Source organism: Triticum dicoccoides, chromosome 7A, assembly GCF_002162155.2.
Source record: "Triticum dicoccoides isolate Atlit2015 ecotype Zavitan chromosome 7A, WEW_v2.0, whole genome shotgun sequence".
NCBI classification, from domain to species: domain Eukaryota; kingdom Viridiplantae; phylum Streptophyta; class Magnoliopsida; order Poales; family Poaceae; genus Triticum; species Triticum dicoccoides.
The window spans coordinates 656,114,981-656,132,864 of NC_041392.1; the positions used below are offsets into that span (position 1 = coordinate 656,114,981).

General features: G+C 44.1%; 2 protein-coding genes across 2 annotated transcripts in view; one reads left to right on the plus strand and one right to left on the minus strand.

The window, feature by feature from the left end:
- Positions 1-2,620: 2,620 nt before the first annotated feature.
- LOC119330578 lies at positions 2,621-10,043 on the plus strand. The gene is made up of 7 exons (XM_037603690.1): positions 2,621-2,871; positions 6,647-6,683; positions 7,246-7,399; positions 8,605-8,738; positions 8,808-8,927; positions 9,028-9,103; positions 9,494-10,043. Exons 1-7 carry the CDS (start codon positions 2,621-2,623, stop codon positions 9,637-9,639), a joined length of 918 nt encoding a protein of 305 aa, XP_037459587.1. The 3' UTR covers positions 9,640-10,043.
- Positions 10,044-17,032: 6,989 nt separating this feature from the next.
- LOC119328660 (polyubiquitin-like) overlaps positions 17,033-17,884 on the minus strand; it is a 2,971-nt gene continuing 2,119 nt past the window's right edge. Inside the window, exon 3 of the mRNA XM_037601641.1 lies at positions 17,033-17,884. This exon is cut by the window's right edge and continues 1 nt beyond it. Within this exon, the coding sequence (XP_037457538.1) occupies positions 17,311-17,884 (574 nt within the window). The 3' untranslated portion in view covers positions 17,033-17,310.

A 17,884-nucleotide genomic window follows, 5' to 3' on the forward strand; every position in this document is an offset into this window, starting at 1 on the left:
TAAAAACCCCAGCCACAGAAATGCTGACGCGTGGATGCCTATTGGTCCCGGTTGGTGCCACCAACCGGGACCAAAGGGTCTCCTGCCTGGGCTCCGCGCACAGGCCACGTGGAGGCCCATCTGTCCCGGTTCTGGATTGAACCAGGACTAAAGGGACAGGACATTAGTACCGACCCTTTAGTCCCGGTTCCAGAACCGGGACAAAAGGCCCTTACGAACCGGGACAACAGGCCCTTTTTCTACCAGTGATAGTTTGCTAAAGTGGTAATACAGGCAGGCCAAACCAGCTATCAAACAATGTACTCCACTGTCTGACAGGGTGGACTCATGGGCCCGTCCTAGCCTGAATCAACCACAGACCTTCTTTTCCATACTGCTTAGTAATTTCAGTATAGGTTACTGGTCCCTTGTGCCATGGAAAACCAGTGTGGAAGTGCCCCTGCAGACATTTTATCACTGTCGTCGCCACAAACGACGCCCACTACTCCTCTATCTACGTTTCTCGGCATGCTGCCATCATCTATGTCAAACATTGTGACCAGCTCGAGCGCTCATTGTGAGGCGTGGCACCGCGTCGCAGAGGTGACGAAATTCCTTGTGTTTGAATATTTCCCCAAGTCTCATATTCCCAAATCCCAAATGCATTTCATATTTTCTGTTACTTTCGTTTGCCCTGCATCCCTCTTGGCCTATATGATACCAGCAGAAATGTGTATCAACTCGTAGCTTGCGGCTCCATGAGTGCCAATGGAACAATATATATGCACCCATGATTTATGGTTGTTTGTTGTTTGTGCACAGTTTCACATCTATTGTTTCATGCCATAACTATTGGTCTAGTGAGTAGAGTTCGTACATGTGGACCCTCCAGGACTTTTCTATTTTCTTCCATGTGCAAGTAAATGCAAATCAGCAGTTTCAGAAGAAATTGGTATGATCCTCCATGATGAAGAAGGCTTGATCGTCTTCGCGTCGTGCCACCATCAAAACTGATTCTGAACTGGCAACCAACATGATCCAGCAGCTGGAGATTAATTGGTCCCCGACGGCCTCTATTATCGGCGAGACATAAATTCTTCTTGCACAAGACAAACAGTACTTCATTGGCACATTTCGCCGAGCAGGAAACAGCGTTGCTCATCGCCTAGCTCAAATAGGTCACCATGAAATGCAAACAATTAGGCTGAGGTTTGGTCTTCATGAGATTCCTTTGCCGTACGATTGAATCACCATGAAATCTCTTTTACCCCACAAAAAAAAGGTTAAAGGAAGTGAGAAAAAAAAAAGAAGGCTCTCTGCTAGAAAGTACTTAGAACATCTCTAACCGATCCCCTATAATTTAGAGGAGAATACAGTCAAGTATCCTTTAGCTTATATTTGGCTCATGCATTTCGCCGAACACTTGCAATGTAGCACACACAACACACATGCACGCTAGAAGGTGGCTCTCGATCGTGTGGCCTCGTGTCGCAGAGCCGACCAATGGCAGTACCTAGCGGCAAGGCGACCACTGCGGTGCTGAGACCGTCTGTACCAATGCTCCTGTTTAAATAAATGGTGAGCATCTTTGGCAGCGCCGACGATTGGATAGTACCACCTCGCCATCGTACAAGAACAGATCCCCGGTGACCGTGCCATCCTCCAAAAGCACAAGCAGGAGGTGGAACACACTCCGGCACATGCGACGTCATCTGGACACGACGAAGCGGAGCTCCTCTTGGACCTGCATTTCGATCACTACCCGGAGCTGCTATCGGGGAGGCGGTGGAGTGCAACCGAGTGTCGATGATGGGGCCGACGGGAGGAGAGCCGTCGAGCTAGAGACAAGGAGGAGGGGCGTCGCCTGGGCCGGCGACGATGGAAAGAACAAAAAATATTTAAAAAAATATTGCTGAAATCCCACCGAAATCTGGTGGTAGGAGTTTGGCGGGGCTGCGGGTGCCAGCGGTGGCGTGTGGTGGCCACTGGCCAATGGAGGCAAGGAGGGCGGCGCCGGAATGGATGCGGTCCAGCGGCGCATAGCGTAGGAAAGAATGGAGGCAATAAAATATAATCCACGGATGGGCGGATGGCTATATTTAAGGGCCATCGAGGATAAATTATCCCATCTAACCATTATAAGGGATCGGTTAGATGCCTAGAAGAGGAAAACATAATTTATTCTGTTCTAACCGATTATGGAGGATTGGTTAGAGATGCTCTTTGCTTGAACAGGCAAGGGAAGTGGTCATCAATTGTAAGAAGGCTTTGCTAAATAGTTTGATGTGTTGCAATGTCAGTGGTGAAACTTGTGTATTAACGTCCTATTATGAATTCTGAATCGATATTATGTCTAAGTATTTTCTGAATCACATTTCCGTGTTAAATTTATAAAATGCAGTGACAAGTATACCAGAAGATCTAGCGAGGTCTCTACTGTAGAGCAACCACACTGTTTGTTTTGTTGTCACTTTAACAGCATACACAAACTCAAATATTGTATTGGCTTGGTCACATCGGCAACATCTGTCGCTACTCCTATCCACTTGATGAGATGGTGTCGATAGTCCGAGCCTAATATACCAAATAGACTTCGCATTAAAGCCTAACATCTAAAGTCGGAGGCCTCAACCAAGCCACAATGCCGGGGCTGGGCCACACATTGGTCCGGTGCACTCTCAGAGGCGGCGGCCGCCATCTTCCACCGGTCCATCTTCAGAACAGGAACAGACGCATCGACCTTTCTAGGCCTGCCGTCAATGCCACCATGACGCCAAACAACGGCACCCTCCTGCGCGAGTCCGTCGACCCGCATCAAACGCCGAGACTCCACTGCGCCACGTCGTCAAGATTTGCCACCGTCGATGTGGACTCGACCACTGGGCCCTTCCAGTTAGCACCTGCTTCAAAACAATGCCCCGAGAAGGGAGAACGATATTGAAGATGCCCTCATCGTCCGATCCGGAAAGACCCAGTTCTAGGGTTTCCCCCCGAGCATCCCGAACGTGGTGCTGCGACCTGTAACAATGATGCCTCGAGAAGGGAACGACGTCATAGACGCCGCCATCGTTCGTCATGACTGTAGTCGGCGTGATTTTCAATGGAAGCCCCCCCTCCCCCGACCTCGCAGCTGAGTGGAACCAAACGGAGCCTCGCCGTATATATCCTTAAAAACAAAATGTTGGTTAGTTTATGAGGCTCGAAATTGCGGCAATAGCAGGAGAAGGCATGGTGTCATACTGTTATCTCCTGTTCTCGCCATGGTTCTCTTTTTTTTTCTTTTTTTAGGAAAGGTTCTCGCCATGGTGCCTTCTATGCAGCGCAAGAGGAGGCTGCCAGCGGAGTATTTAACCAAAAACTACCACATTTCATGGAAACATGTCCAGAAACTACCACTTTATGAATTTGTGCCAAAAACTACCACTTTTTTGCTAATTGGTGACTAAAAACTACCATGTCGGGAATGTGCCCGATTCGCCTCTTCTAAACGCCTTTCTGACTGGATGGGCACACAAGTCAGGTTGACCGTTATAAATGGGGCCCACACGTCAACCCTCTTCCTCCTCCTCTCTCTCTCTTTCTTTGGCATTTCTACAAACACCTCGTGTGCACCTGCAAGCCATCTCTGCCGCCGACCACTTCCGCCTCCTCGTCCTCGCGATCGTCGTGGTCGGGGTTGGCCCCGACAGAGCCCTCGGGGATGTCGCGCTGGAGCCGGCGCACTGTGGTCTCGGGTAGCAGCAACACCTTCTGGCCCGGGAAGAGCGGCTCGAGCGGGCGCACGATGGTGTCGTGCGGGTTGCGGAAGACGTCTGGGTGCGCGAGCCAGAGGCCCGGCGGGTGGTTGCTGACGACGACGCAGGCGAGCACCACGCCCGCATACACCTCCACGATGCCGCTCCAGAGCACCACCCGCACCACCGAGTCGGCCGACCACGTGGAGTCGGTGCTTGCGCTGAGCTCCACCGACGCCGCGTACCCGTCGGGCGCCTCCCCCCATGAGGTACGGCTGGCCGTGCTGTTGCAGCTTCCGCCGCCGCCACGACGAGCCATGGTTGATGTGTAACTGGGGAGGAGATGGATGGATCGATCAGGTGGAGAGCTTTGCTCGGCGAAGCGTGCGAGGGTACATATAGCAGAGGCAGGAAGGGTCTTGCCATGGCTCCTCGGTGTTGTTGTCGGCTTGTTCTTGTCGATGCGAAGCTCCTCGCGATCATCAAAGCTATGTGCTCTTTCTTGTTGCCTGGCCATTGGAAGCGTCGACCGATGGGAGCAGGCTGCACGCCCGCACGTCGGCGGGTGGTGCACACGAGGTGTTTGTAGAAATGCCAAAGAAAGGGAGAGAGGAGGAAGAAGGGGAGCAACTAGTTAACGAGCGCTCCTTCGGGAGCCTCGCAACGATCAGCGTCATTTGGCGCGCTCTCAGCCATTTGCCACGTGTCGCGCTCTAGACGGTCCCTTCGGATTTTGTTTTTTTATTTTTCTGCACGTGTTTTCGGCTTTTTAAACGGTTTTTTTCTGGTTTTTTCCGACGTTTTGGTTTTCCCCCGGTCTTTCTTAGCTTTTCGATCAAAAAAATTTAAAAAAAAATTGGGCGAAAAAACGCGTTTTCTTTTTTTCTCTTTCGCGAAAGTCACGGTTTTTCTTCCGCGAGAGGCACGGTTTTGCTTTAGCAAGAGTCACGGCCGTGCCTTTCGGAAACGAAAAAAACACGTTTTTTGTTTTTTTTTCCTTTTGCGAGAGTCACGGTTTTGCTTCCGCGAGAGGCACGGTTGTACTTTCGCGAGAGTCACAGCCATGCCTCTCGGAAAGGGAAAAATAAAACGCGTTTTTTGTTGTTTTTTCTTTCGGGAGAGTCACGGTTTTGCTTTCGCGAAAGTCACGGCCGTGCCTCTCGGAAAGGGAAAAAAATACGCGTTTTTCTGTTTTTCTTTCTTTCGCGAGAGTCACGGTTTTGCTTTCGCGAGAGGCACGGTTGTGCTTTCGCGAGAGTCACGGCCGTGCCTCTCAAAAACGAAAAAAAACGCGTTTTCTGTTTTTTTTCCTTTCACGAGAGTCACAGTTTTGCTTCCACGAGAGGCACGGTTGTGATTTCACGAGAGGCACGGACGTGCCCCTTTCGGAAAGAGAAAAAAACCATGCTTCTGGTCCAGTTTTTTCGCCCGGTTTTTTTCATCCGGTTTTTTCGTGAAAAAAAAAGTTCGTCAAAACCTATCAACATGGGATCTAGTTTTGAAAATCTCGACGCGAGGAATCCAACGATGAAAACGGTTCGAGATTTGGACGCACAGTTTAAGAGATAAAACGTTTTGAATAAACGAATCTACGAAAAAAGGGAAAACTCCCAGGTTGCGACAAGTGGCGCGCTGCATGTGCGTCACTTGTCGCGACCTGGAAAAGTGGAGTGCTCTTTGCAACGAGTACTCCTTAGTTAGTGATTTCGAGGAAGAAGAGGGTTGACGTGTGGGCCTCACTTGTAATAACGGTCAAAGTTAACGGTCAATCTGACTTGTGGGCCCATCACGTCAGAAAGGCGTTTAGAAGAGGCAAATCGGGCATTTTTCCGACATGGTAATTTTTAGTTACGGATTAGAAAAAAATGGTAGTTTTGGCATAAATTCGTAAGATGATAGTTTCTAGGCATGTTTGTATGAAATGTGGTAGTTTTTGGTTAATTTTTTTTTGAGACAATTTTGGTTAAATACTCCTGCCAGCGCTTCCAGTTCCAGGCTTAGGGCCTCTTTGGATTGAAGGATTTTCATAGGAATATTGGAGGATTCCAATCCATTGGATTTTTTCCTGAAGAAGCCCTTTGGATCAAAGGAACCACACCTCCAAAATTCCTATGGATGCATTCCTACACCTCAATCCTATAGGAATTTCAACATCCACTATAACCTCTTTTTTACACTGATTCGCGTAGGATCGAGGCACTTTTCCTGTGTTTTTCCTGTGTTCCATCCAAATGACCATTCTTGTAGTTTTCCTCTATTTTGTAATCCTCTGTTTTGCACCTACAATCCCGTCAAATTCCTGTGTTTTTTGAATTCCTTTGTTTTCTAATCCTGTGATCCAAAGAAGCCCTTATTGCTGGGCCTAATTTCCATGGGCCGAGAACCTAGGCTGAGAGAGAGAGACAGAAAATTTCCTCTAAAAAAGAGGGGAAAAGGAAACGCACGAGCAGAGCTCGTCGTCTTGGGCGTGGCGGTGCTCTGCTCCATCGATCCCCACCCCACCCAAATCGGAGCCACGCTCGCCGGCGGGATCCTCCTCCACCACCGCCCTAATTCCTCCCTCCAAGCCTCCTCTCCATCCCGGACCTCCGCCACTGCGGAGTGGCTGGCCGGGGACTCTTGGCGCCGGAGACGGGAGCGGGGCATCGCCGGCGACCGGAGAGGAGAGTCGAGGGGAGGCTCGCGCTTCGGAAACGGTCGTCTTCGCCGTCGTCCCGGAGCCGTGGGCGCACGCGCGGCGGAGCTAGGGGAGGCCACGGCCAGGGGCCACTGCGGTAAGCGGGCGACTGTACTGACACACCACTGCAAATCTGAGGACTTGTACGGATAGCTGTAGGTATGTGTCTATAGGTTCTAGGGTTACAGGGGCGCAGGGGGAAGCTATTGCAATAAAAGAGAAATACTTAGTAAATTGATTTTGTGTGTGTTTTTAGACTTGTTGAGTTCGGTGGAATTGAGGTAGTTGGAAAGGTAAATCCAAGAAACACATGATAACTGTAGGTGACTTTCCAAATCTTTTGAAAATTGCCGTATTAAAGAACTTGAAGTTCGAGGAAAGCCCTGTAAATTTTGCGATACTTGTGGGTGACCTGCAAGAAAATATGTTTGCTAAGTGATACACATTTTTGCAGAGAAGTATTAATGTAGATTTATGTATTTGCACCACACCATGTAAAGATAGATTTTAACCAACCATGTAACTTCATTCTCATGAGAATAAAGTAAGGAGAACTCTAATTTCAGTAGTAAGTCCATTGTGATATAATATCCAGCAAAACTGGCCTACTTTAACAAAAACCGGGCTGCAAATGCTCTAGGATTGCTGTCACCAGACCATTCAATGTTCCATCAACCTTCCAAGTAGGGTGATCTGAAAAGTGAAACATATTTTAATGAATGAGGATCAACGAAATGCCTGTACAACAGAACTACTTTATTTAGAAATGATGATGTGAATTCTTCTCTAGGACAAACAGACAAAAGGGTAGAGGTAGCTATCATTCGAACTTACGTGTGTTGGAATCTTGTACAGAGTTCGGTTCCCCACGGTGTAATTGCCATGGATGAGCAGTTCATCCTCCGTGTGCCCCCTTCTGTGGCAGAGCAGATCGAGCGTCTTATGAACGAATCTGCTGCCGGCTCATCCTCCAACCCCGAGGATGCCTCCCTCGACCTCTCCTTCTCAGGTGACCCCCGCCTCTCTTCATCTTTGCCCCGCAAATTCTACTTCCCGTTTTCGCGGCAAATTGTTGTAGAGTGGTAGAACTGTGGATCTGAGGAGCAACCGAGACAGGGTATTTCTCAGAGAATACACTGAAAGAGAGACGGACATTTGTTAGATAGTTTGCTGGCGGAGCAGCATGCCAGCATGCGGTTTGACGAACTCATGCGGTTTGACGAACTACTAACTGGTATTGGAGTACCCTGCCCTAGCGATATGCCAATATCTAGCACTACTGGCTCTCATCATGGTACTCCCTCCGTCCCAAAATTCTTGTCTTAGATTTGTCTAAATACGGATGTATCAGGTCACGTTTTAGTATTAGGTACATCCGTATCTAGACAAATATAAGACAAGAATTTTGGGACGGAGGGAGTATATCGGTATGTGTTAAGTGTTCTTGGTAGTTTGGAGCGAACAGCCCATCGCTGGCCGGCCGGCGATTACACGCTTCATTGTGCTATCTCCTATCTGAAACATGAATAAAGTGAACCATGATTAGCACTGTATTTGTTGATGCCCTAGATTTGCACTGATAGGTTGGAATGTGTTCTTAGCAGATTAGTCTGTTGTAACTGTCTCATTAACACAATTCAAATGAGCGTTGCTCACGCAGATTAAATAGATAATTGAAGTATCACCATATCACAAAACTCCACACCTGTGTTGTTTCTTTGTAGCTCAACGGTTGCTGCATTCTAGATATTTATCTGCGGATGAGATGAGATCAGTTTGAAGATCTCACTTAACTGTTTTCTGTGTTTGTTTTCCCTTTTCCACAAGTTACTGGGATTGCATTTTTTGGCTCAGATGTGCTCAACTTGCCTTATTTATAACCAGTCTATATTGGCAACAAAAAAGAAACTTGGGTCAGTAAATATATGATTCTGAAAATCTTAGGCTTTTTCATAGTGGCATGCCAGGCTCTTACTAGACAACCTCTGTAGTTATACCCTTCAAATGCTGATAAATTAATTCATGCCAAACTTTAGATGTAGCATTGTGTAGGTGCATATTCAGTTTATGCGTTTCATTTCCTGAAATTACAACGCAATGGTCTCTCTTGGTTTTTGAGAATACAACTTACTATAGTAGTATATAATTGTTATCAGGACTGATCTTTACTTAATCTTTATCGCCTTCTGGTTGATGGTATTTTTCCTCCTACAGATGATGGAAGAAGTGGCACATTTATGATTGGTAACCAGAGCTTTCCTGCATCTCTCTTGGATCTCCCAACTGTTGTGGAGTCGTATAAGACATATGATGATTCATTCTTAGTTAAAGCTGCTGATATTGGTCAGGTAAAAGTGAAGGTTTTCGTATATATCTCATTAATTTGTAGGCCTTATAATCATTTTAAACTGGAACAGATGGTAATGGTAAGAGAAGATGTTGATCCTGCTCCAGAAGAAGTTGAATACAAGCATGGACTTACTCCTCCAATGAGGGATGCACGTAGGCGACGTTATCGCAGAGAGCCTGGCTTGAATGTATATATGAATTGACTACTCTTCAGCTATAGTTTTTTCATGTTGATTGAAATATACTGTTAATCAGGATGCTAAAGTTTGCATGCACTCATTTTTGCAGGCAGAGCTTGTTCACCGAGTTGAGAAGGATCTTATAAGTATTATGCATGGAGTGTCTGTCAGTATCCTTTTGGTCCGTGAGATATGCAAAATGTTTCACCTTATTGCAATGGAATAAATGGCAGTAATTTGTTTCTTTCTGTACTGTTTGGTTGGTAGTTTTGCACTTCCATTGTCTCATCATCAACTTCCTAATGCACAAACTGCTTGCCCTTCACTTTAGAAATCATTATGTCTATATGTACTTCCCTTGTTGATAAAGATAATGTTGTGAATCTCCTAATCATGCCATTATAGTGATTGCGTATAGATGTTTCCAAACCTAACCTTGTTAAAAGATCGATACTGACGTCATAGGTTTTGTATCATGATTGCATTGTGTTCATTGGTCAAACCATCATAGAAAGGAAATCTCGCCATTTGTATGCCAACCTGTCTACGTATAAACTTCTTTAACTTGTTTGTAGAAGGTGGTGAAGGTGGGGGTGGTGAAGGTGGTGACCGCAAGAAAGCTGCACCAGCTCCTGCACCCAAGCCAGACGCTCAAGAGCCTGCTGCAAATGGCGAAGAAGCTGAGCCTGAGAGGAGTGACTCTGACGATTCGGAGAACTGAAGTGGACCAGAATAGATACTGCAGCTGCCGTTGGCCGCGCAGTCTGGTGAATTAAGCGATTCAGATCAGAGAAAGTGTATTTTTACCAAGCAAGGGCGCTTGTTGTCTTTTTAGGACCTATTGGTTATCATCTGAATAATATTAGGAGTGTGCGACTTTGCACCATGGTGGAAGAGGTCATAAGGGTGATTGTAACTGCTGCTATTTCCTGAATTTTGCACTCCAGTTCGGTTACTTCCAACGACGAATTTGATGAGATATCACCATAATTTTAGTCTAGCCAATGCGCGAGAAGATATAGGGCAGCTCAGGGTGATATGCGAAGAATTTTTTCTTTTTTTTACACAAATGGTCCATCACTACTTTTGGTACAACTCTGATAGATTTGATTTATCTTTTGGAAATATTCTGATGTCTGCAATAGTAGCATGTGCATATAAGTAACCATTCTCCTGATTTACCAGTATGTGGAATCTCTGTTATCTCTATAAGTAAGTTCGTAACATTGCCCTGCGTATGTTTTTCTTGTATATTCATTGTACTTCTGAGCATGTTCTCTTATGTTTTAAGTTGTATTAAAAATCATGCAAATTTCTGTAGATAGTGTGGCTGTTTGTACCTCATCAGCGAATTGCTTTGCAAAATGATCTTGATTTGCACTCTTTCCTCCTATAGCCTTGTAGTGCTGCCATGAAGCAAAGCGGAACTAGGTGGTTGAAAAGTGCCTGCAGAGGCCAAGCTTTTCCACATCTCAAAAAAAATCTGAAAAAAGTGTTCATCTGGACATATATTTGTACTCACTCCGTTCGGAATTACTCGTCTAAGAAATGAATGTATCTAGATGTATTTTAGTTGTAGATACATCCATTTTTATAACAAGTAATTCCGAACGGAGGTAGTAGTATGCATGTATAAAATTTTATGAACATATATAGTCATATGTGATGTACACAAAAACACAAATACACAGATTAAAATAGATCTTTTCTTTGTTGTATTTGGGGTCAGATATTTGTCTTTCTTCTGTAGCATGCAAATAATTAAACTAGTTTTTTTTGAACATCGGTACAGACGCAAGCGCTCATATACACGCGCATACACTCACCCCTTTGAACGCACACACGCACACCCTACCCCTATAAGCACCTCCGAAAGACTGAACCGGCATATCATCTTGAGATTTACGAAGTCACCGTAGGCACTTTATCGTCTCCTCCCACTGAATGCGCATCGCCGGAAATAATTAAACTAGTTGATGAAATTTTATCATACTTGAAGAATATGCATATGTATTTGTAGATTTTTTTATTTTTTTTTTTGCAAAATGAGCTCCATGGTGAATGGAGTTGGGCCTTTGCAACGCCACACCTGCTAGGTGGTGCCTTATTTAAGGCGCCGACTATGGGCATCTTCCTCCTTGGCTTTTATTTTTATTTTTATTTTCTGCTGGTTCGTAAAAAAAATTCTGCTGGTTCGTATGTTGAATGTATGCATTGTCCATGCTTTGCCATCATGGTGTTGCAAAGACCGAGTTTAATTATGGTCTTAGGGTGATGCATTAACGAAATTGCCAATTATAGAAAATCACCATGCACTTTAGTAATGTTCTAGTCGCTCTATGATGCAAGAGGACATGGTTATTATTTGTGTGTAATGTCTTTAAGTTGATACGACATCAGATTAAGGAGCATGCAAATGATTGGTTCAAGGCCTCACTGTAGGAGAACATACATACTCACAAGTCATAAACATTTGGCAACTAGAGAAGAGTGATAAGAGATGTGTATTTATGAAGTGTTGATGCTTCTATATTTACTCTTGCTGGTACTGTATGGAGCACACAAAGGATTGGTTCGAGACCTAACTGCAGGAGAAGATATATACTCACAAGTGATAAACATTTGGGAACTAAAGAATAATGAGATATGGGTATTTATGAAGTGTTGGTGCTTCTCTATTTACTCCTGCTCTTGTAGGACACTAACCCTTTCTTTTTACCATAGCCCTAGCCCATCATTTTGTGGTTTTCTCAAATAAGAGCAAGCACCCCTAGCAAAAAAAAAAGCGTCCTTCCCGGTCTTCCACCGAGTCCATCCCATATATGCCTCGCTTCCCATCACAAGCCAAATGAAGAATCAGTTTAGGTTTGTGCGTGTCGGCTCCTCTTCTTTTCCTTGTAATAAAGTGGAACAAATCGAGAAACCATGTTCTCTCTCTTGTTAATTAGTTCATTAGTTTGGAATGGAAGGTAATGGGACGTGACAAGGTGTGGAACTAGCTCTTGCACGGAGGCGCATAGAGAGTCTATGTCACTGTTATTTGAGTTGCACTGGCAGAGCACTTAGATTCACTTATCTTCTAACTCTAAGCACACCCGCAAAAAAAACTCTAAGCACAACATCTTGGAAATAAAGGGCCTGCACATGCTGAGTATCTTGTGCTGGACGTGCTGGAGAATTGCCTGTATCGTGACTTTAACATAACTTATTTGGCTCTATGTTGCTATAAATTGCCAAGAAGATTGGCCATAGTCATTTAGTAAGGATATACTCCCTCCGCCCAGAATTATTTGATGCTCAAAAGAATGTATCTAGCACCGAAATACTTCTAGATACATTTGTTTGAGCGTCAACTAATTCTGAATTGAGAAAGTATCCATTTGAATTTGCTTGTGATACCATGCAAGCATTGCTACAGCTTAAGACCATGCTTTCTCTGACGGACAAAAAATCATATTGCACACTCGTCATCATGTTAATGTCAATGATGTGGGTCCATGGTTGATGGGTAACAGTTCGCCTACATAACAACATGATCTCTGATCAGCACCCACTAGAAACCCGTTTACGTCTATGACGTGTGCCTATCGCAAATGGTTTCTTGTTTATCTCATGTGTGATATCTCTATGTCGTAAAGGGTTTTTTCCAATTTGCCCATCCACATGTTCTTGAAACTTATGCATTTTTTATGTAGGAAAAAATCCAATGAAAATTGGTTTCCAAAATTGGTTGGTACCAAGATTTTGGTAATCCTCATGATTTTTGACCGATTATGTGGACATTTTACTTGATATATGAATAACTTATGGAAATAAAGGTATGAAGCATCTTCTTCCTTTTGTCTAGAGATGTGAACATTTTAACCTTTAGTCCCAAACAAGTTGGGGTAGGCTAGAGGTGAAACTCATAAGATCTCACAACTAAATCATGGTTCTATCACATGGATAGCAAGCTTCCACACATCCCTTGTCCATGGCTAGTTCTCTGGTGGTACTCCAGTCCTTCAGATCCCTCTTTACAGACTCCTCTCATGTCAAGTTCGGTCTATCCTAACCTCTCTTGACACTATCAGCACCCTTTAGCCTTTCGCTATGCACTGGCGCATCTGGAGGCCTGGATATGTCCAAACCTTCTTAGACGATGTTGAACAAGCTTCTCTTCAATCGGCGCTACCCCAACTCTATCTCGTATACATCATTTCGGACTTGGCCCTTTCTTGTGTGGCCACACATCCATCTCAACATGCGCATATCCGCCACACCTAACTGTTGAACATGTCGTCTTTTAGTTGGCCAACACTCAGCGTCATACAACATAGCAGGTCGAACAGCCGTCCTATAAAACTTGCCTTTAACTATATTTTTAAAATAAAAAAATGAACTATAGGCGGTAAATGGGCCGGCAACCTAATTTGACTGAGATAAACACCTATGCAACACCTAGGATGGCCCAATCTTCTCCAAAAAAAACCCGGGAAGGCCCAAGGGTTGGGTTGGGTTGTGCCAGGTGATGCACAAACAGACCGCACCTAGTCCACGCATCAATGCCACTACACTGTCGGTTGACGCTGACAGCACAAGAAGTTTGCCCAGCAAGCACGCACAGGGTTATGAATGAGACGACCAGAAACCTGTGTCAGTTTGTATGGATCGATTGTCTGGCACGAGGAGGAGCAATTTGAGGAAATGTCACACTTTTACTGGGACTTTGCCGCATCTATGGTGCCGCGCCGTGTTCGCCGGGAAAGAGGGATTTTACAAATCCTTTCGAATTATTGAGAATACTATTATATCCATTTGAATTTCCAACGCAAGTGCACCCACTAAAAATTTCTGCCCCCTTGCTCTCAAAGAAATTCCAGTAGGCATCACCGAAGAGGATAGCGTGCCATCGTTCCACGAGGTCATAGGAGCGGCAACATCTTTAATGTCAGCTTCTAAGTTGTACTAGTGAGCAATATGCATGCAGAGCTTGCCTATGTAGTTTTTCTCTCGTACTCAAGGTGCCACACATTTTGATCTGCATCTTTCTCGAAATGTTCACGGTTTAAGTTTTAGCGGAACGCGAAATCAATGGGAAAGGCAACGGAAAGACACACTCATTTAACTTTAATAGGTGCACGGCAAAAATCTGTGATTGCCCATTATTGAAAACCACCCGTCACATTGAAAATGTTATGATATCTTTATGGTGCAAAAGGACATGGTTATATTTTCACATTAAGACGCATCCTAGGGTGAAGGGTATACACACATTCAAGACATGATTGCAGGAGAACATATACGCACAAACATTTGATAACTACAGGAGAATGACTACAGATGGGTATTTAACTATTTATAAAGTGATGTTGTTCTCTGTTTGCTCATGCTCTCTTACGATGCTAACTCCGTCCTTTACGGTATCCCACCATCTCCTTCACGGAGGTCTTTTTGTACAATCCATCTTATATATGCACCACTCCCACCATAAATAGAGACGAGGAATCAATTTAGGTTTAGGGTATTCTAGCTCCTCTCCTTCTCTACACAGCAAAGAGGAATGCATCGAGCAAATTGTTATTCTCGATCACTTGTTAGCATTACCTAGGCATGAGAGGTATTAGGAAGCGAGAAGGTGCAGAACAAAGCCTTCCACGAAGATGTCGTGAGTGTAGCCATTAATTTATAATGGCGTTATGCTTGAATACTCACGCATGTATACACTTGGCATGCCTTTCACGTACTATGTGCAGGTTGTCTTTCTACGACGACTGCAATTCTAGTGTTCACAAATTGACCCACCTTTTCAACAGCATTGATTTATCTGCTTTTGCTCTGTTTCCAAGTGCTACAGTGCTCTTCTAGCTACTTTGATGCAACTCTGGATAGTTTAGTCGATTTGTAAATCTATCACAAAGATGAGTAGGATTATTTTTCATGTTGCTACTTCCTTTATTTGCATATGTACTCATTAGATTGAAATTTTGTATGAGATGTATCGCATTGTGCAAAATTCTCACTTGTGCCATTTCTAGACATCCAAGGTTGGAATCTTAAAGTGTGGTAGTAAGAACTATATATAATTTTTTTTCTACGATACTTTAGAGTCTTTCTATTATATTGTTGAATCTACATAGAATGGGTTAGTAGGTTCAAAAATTAAGTAGTCTAATTTAATTTCTCGTTTCATTACATCCACTTAATTTTAATCGGGTCAAAATAAAAAAAAACATGACAATTCTTGACCAAAGAATCCGTGCACAAGTGGCGCTCATGTTGCAAGTATACTGTCCTCTTGTAGGGCTTATACATGATTAGTTATCTAGATCCTTCTTTTACATGGTACAATCATACATGCTCACATGCACGCACAAATACTTATCCCTATGAACACATGCATGCACAACCTATTTTTATGAGTACCTCCGAGATACCGAGGAATCGCCATAGACACCTCGTAGTTGACGGAAACGTCTCCTCACACTGAACGAACATCGTTAAAAAGCCTGAAACAAATCCAAAAAAATGCGAGCACCAGTGTCAATTCTAGTACTTGATTCCTGATGGGTTGCTTCCACCACAAAGGAACCTAACCATCTAAACTACACTCAGTTCGCAGTTATCTTGATACCTGGCATATGCGGAAATCATCAAGCCCAGCAGAACCATCAATGACCAGTATGACTCACTAGCGTCTCATTCTAAGCCATTGAAATAATATGTTTACATCATGGTCGATGAAACACACATTCTTGAACTGCAGCATCTAGAGCCGCATTAACATAAGATGCACATTGTCAACATGTTTTGCTTCGAGGATATGTGATATTAAGTAATATGTTAAACTTATATTGTTATGTAATATTTTATTATTGATATATCATTAAGACTTATCCTTACAACATGTATGTTCAATGCATAATTTTTTTTAGCAAAAGGCACACATGGGTAATTTCAACTATTATTTATTTTAATCTTCAACGAGAATAACTATCTGCACCTAACTTTGTGTATGTGACCGGTGCTCCTAAATTCTCCATGTCATCAAATGTCTCTCTTTGTCACGTACTCCCTCCGTTCGGAATTACTTGTCTCGGATATGGATGTATCTAGAATTAAAATACATCTAGATACATCCATTTCTGCGACAAGTAATTCCGAACAGAAGGAGTACATTTTAAAGTTGAACCAGCACCTATGCACATTAACAGCCCCCATTCCCTTCCCATCGACTTTTTAAGAAGTTAATTTGCCACCATTGGTTGATTAGCAGTTATTCTGCTCTTTCTACTTTTCGCTTGCTATCTCGTTAACCTAGCCATAGAATGGGAAAGATAAGTACCAGAAGAGAGGTAACAACTATAAGGCATCTCATGTATGGGTTACTCATACTTTACATGGGGGAAGCAGATATTTAGATTTATATTGGAAAAATAGTTAGCGGCAACATATGAGTTGCACAAAGTTAATTTTACTTTACATCCGTCTGGCTGGCATAATGCCCACATAACCCTCAGAATTTTTGTGCATATGGTGAAAGTTGGGGATTCATGCACTTAATAAACCGGTGAATACTCATTGCAAAAAGAAGTATGAAGGTCCACACAATTTGCATTGCCGAAATGCTTCTCACCTTATACAATATAACGCACACACATAATTTTGTAGTTGGCGCACCAGAATCACAACAGATTTTCCTTACAATATTTTTCAATCAACCTTGATGTACAAAATGGGTTGGTACCATATGTTGTTCTGATCTACTGAATTTTCTACTAGTTACACAGATACTTTTACTTGGTATATGAACAAATTAGAACATATGGAACATCGTTTTTCTTATCCTTTTGATTGACAACTAAGTCAGTGTTTGTTCATCCATAGGATAAACAGATCAAAATTACATCGTTTTCAATTGTATTGTTAATGTGCTATTAGCTTCACAGGACAAGACATGATCAAAATTTACGGCATAAGAAACTACATTCCATGACCCCACCAGAGTGCCCGACCATGCTGCTTGTCGACAAATACGGCTACTCTGATGAGCGAAGCCTCTATGATAACCAAAGATGTAATTGCCACAAAGTACCATATAGTCGAACTAACAAATGCAAGGTACAATATTCATATGAATAGAGATGAAATGCATCAGATAGAAGCAAACAAAAGAAAACACAGGATAACTCGCAGCTGCAGACACAATTCAGGGCTCACTTATTTATCAAGTTCACCAAAGCTGTTCACAACAGCAGCAATTCTCAAAAACAACCGAACATAACGATGCATCACACTACGGTAGAAACATAGAAACGACCAGGACGACAGACACAGGCACCATTCGAGGACATATCAAAGACACAAGACCTGTGAACCCAACCCACAGAGAAGCCGCTCCATTGACAGGCACTTACTGGCCACCACGGAGACGGAGCACCAAGTGAAGGGTGGACTCCTTCTGGATGTTATAGTCCGCCAGGGTGCGGCCATCCTCAAGCTGCTTACCAGCGAAGATCAGGCGCTGCTGGTCCGGGGGAATGCCCTCCTTGTCCTGGATTTTCGCCTTCACATTGTCGATGGTGTCAGAGGACTCAACCTCCAGGGTGATGGTCTTGCCGGTGAGGGTCTTGACAAAGATTTGCATGCCCCCACGAAGGCGGAGCACCAGGTGGAGGGTGGACTCCTTCTGGATGTTGTAGTCAGCCAGGGTGCGGCCATCCTCCAGCTGCTTGCCAGCAAAGATGAGACGTTGCTGGTCCGGAGGGATGCCTTCCTTGTCCTGGATCTTAGCCTTCACATTGTCAATTGTGTCCGAGGACTCGACCTCAAGTGTGATGGTCTTGCCGGTGAGGGTCTTCACAAAAATCTGCATCCCACCCCTGAGCCTGAGCACCAGGTGAAGGGTGGACTCCTTCTGGATGTTATAGTCCGCCAGGGTGCGGCCATCCTCAAGCTGCTTACCAGCGAAGATGAGACGCTGCTGG

Excerpts from the sequence above, each read along its gene's own strand:
- LOC119330578 (XM_037603690.1), top strand. The coding sequence starts at position 2,621 with ATGCCGGGGCTGGGCCACACATTGGTCCGGTGCACTCTCAGAGGCGGC. Across the intron at positions 8,928-9,027 it reads GCAGAGAGCCTGGCTTGAAT|GCAGAGCTTGTTCACCGAGT; the intron begins GTATATATGAAT and ends TCATTTTTGCAG. Across the intron at positions 9,104-9,493 it reads TGTCAGTATCCTTTTGGTCC|AAGGTGGTGAAGGTGGGGGT; the intron begins GTGAGATATGCA and ends ACTTGTTTGTAG.